This window comes from Phytophthora parasitica (assembly GCF_000247585.1).
Source record: "Phytophthora parasitica INRA-310 unplaced genomic scaffold supercont2.5, whole genome shotgun sequence".
NCBI lineage: Eukaryota > Oomycota > Peronosporomycetes > Peronosporales > Peronosporaceae > Phytophthora > Phytophthora nicotianae.
This window is the reverse complement of record NW_008648991.1, coordinates 792,857-794,091: the sequence shown is the minus strand read 5'-3', so window position 1 is coordinate 794,091 and position 1,235 is coordinate 792,857. Positions and strand designations below refer to the sequence as shown.

The window sequence follows — 1,235 nt, the reverse complement described above, 5'->3', positions numbered from 1 at the left end:
TCACCTCATATAGCTCAACTGTTCTCTTCGTTCTATCGCTCCACTACACAATAATTGTTCTACTACGCAGTGCCGCGCAGCGAACGGCAGCTCGAAATGCTGTTAGCTGTTGCATTAGAACTCCTTCACACTCCAGACCAATGTGATTATCACAATCGCATCTCACTTTAAAATGTTTAGCTACATGCGTAGCTTCTTCTAGCCAAGTGTTTTTCTGATATTTATTTTGTCATGTACGGGACTGTGCATAGGAGACAGTCCTTTGTCAGGATCTACGTACCAGCGGATAAGCAGCACGTTGAATTTTTTTAATAGCTTTCGAGACAGCAGGCCAGCTAGCAGTAATAATACGACGGACGAAGCCTAGCAGATTTGATCGCATAAAATGAGTATCCCGTGAGTAACAACACTTCAACGCAGGTGCAGCGTTTGCATCTGTAGCTCATATTCCGAAATTGTCTGAAGAATGGTGAGTCGAGATACTGTTTCTTTAAACTTGTGCGCCGAAGTCCTTGATCTTCATACGAGTTTACATTGATGTAACTGATCTTCTGTATCCAGACAGGGTAGCGGTTGGTTCTAGTCGAATAACCGTGGTATGATGTGAAATTATGAGTGACAGTAGAGATGATCTTCGTCTGAGTGTAAAGCTTTCATGAATCCACCTCCCGTGGTCTATACTATCTATATAATCAGTAAAACTGATTCAGGGTGAGAGCGAAACAGCCGACGAAATGGCGGCCACTAGACCCAGCGCGGTAGAGGTCATTGCGATCGTAATAACCAAAATGGTCTCCATCATAACACACGAATCATTGAGACCGCAGTATTTGGTCCCATGCTCGGTAGTTTCCGTAATAGTTCTCCATTCCTAGCGACGTCACTCGGACGGAACGTAATATCAAAGTCGAGCAAGTTGTTTTCAAAACCAACCCAATCTCCCACTTTAATCGAAAAATATTAATCCAATTTGTGCTCTCCTGAAATTCTGTGGCAATACGTGGTGTTCCAAAATTGTCGGAATTGGGTATTCTTCGGGGAGAATTGAGTTTCTGCTTTATTTTGCGTCAAAATGGACCTGGCAAAGTGGAACTGTATTGTCGTGGATTCAGCGATCCTCGTGGAGAGATGATGGAGCGAGTGTCCGTTGCTATTGCCTCTGAAGCGCTTATATGCGCCGCTGGAGTGGTTGACTATGCGTACATCAAGAAACTCAGGTGGTTGATGAAACACAA

At 44.0% G+C, this 1,235-nt stretch overlaps 1 protein-coding gene across 1 annotated transcript; it reads right to left on the bottom strand.

The window, feature by feature from the left end:
* Positions 1-609: 609 nt before the first annotated feature.
* Positions 610-769, bottom strand: PPTG_21430 (hypothetical protein; the record flags this gene model as incomplete). The annotated part of the gene is made up of 2 exons (XM_008897440.1): positions 610-675; positions 725-769. The coding sequence occupies 2 exons, from the start codon at positions 767-769 to the stop codon at positions 610-612; spliced, it is 111 nt and encodes a 36-aa protein (XP_008895688.1).
* Positions 770-1,235: the final 466 nt, after the last annotated feature.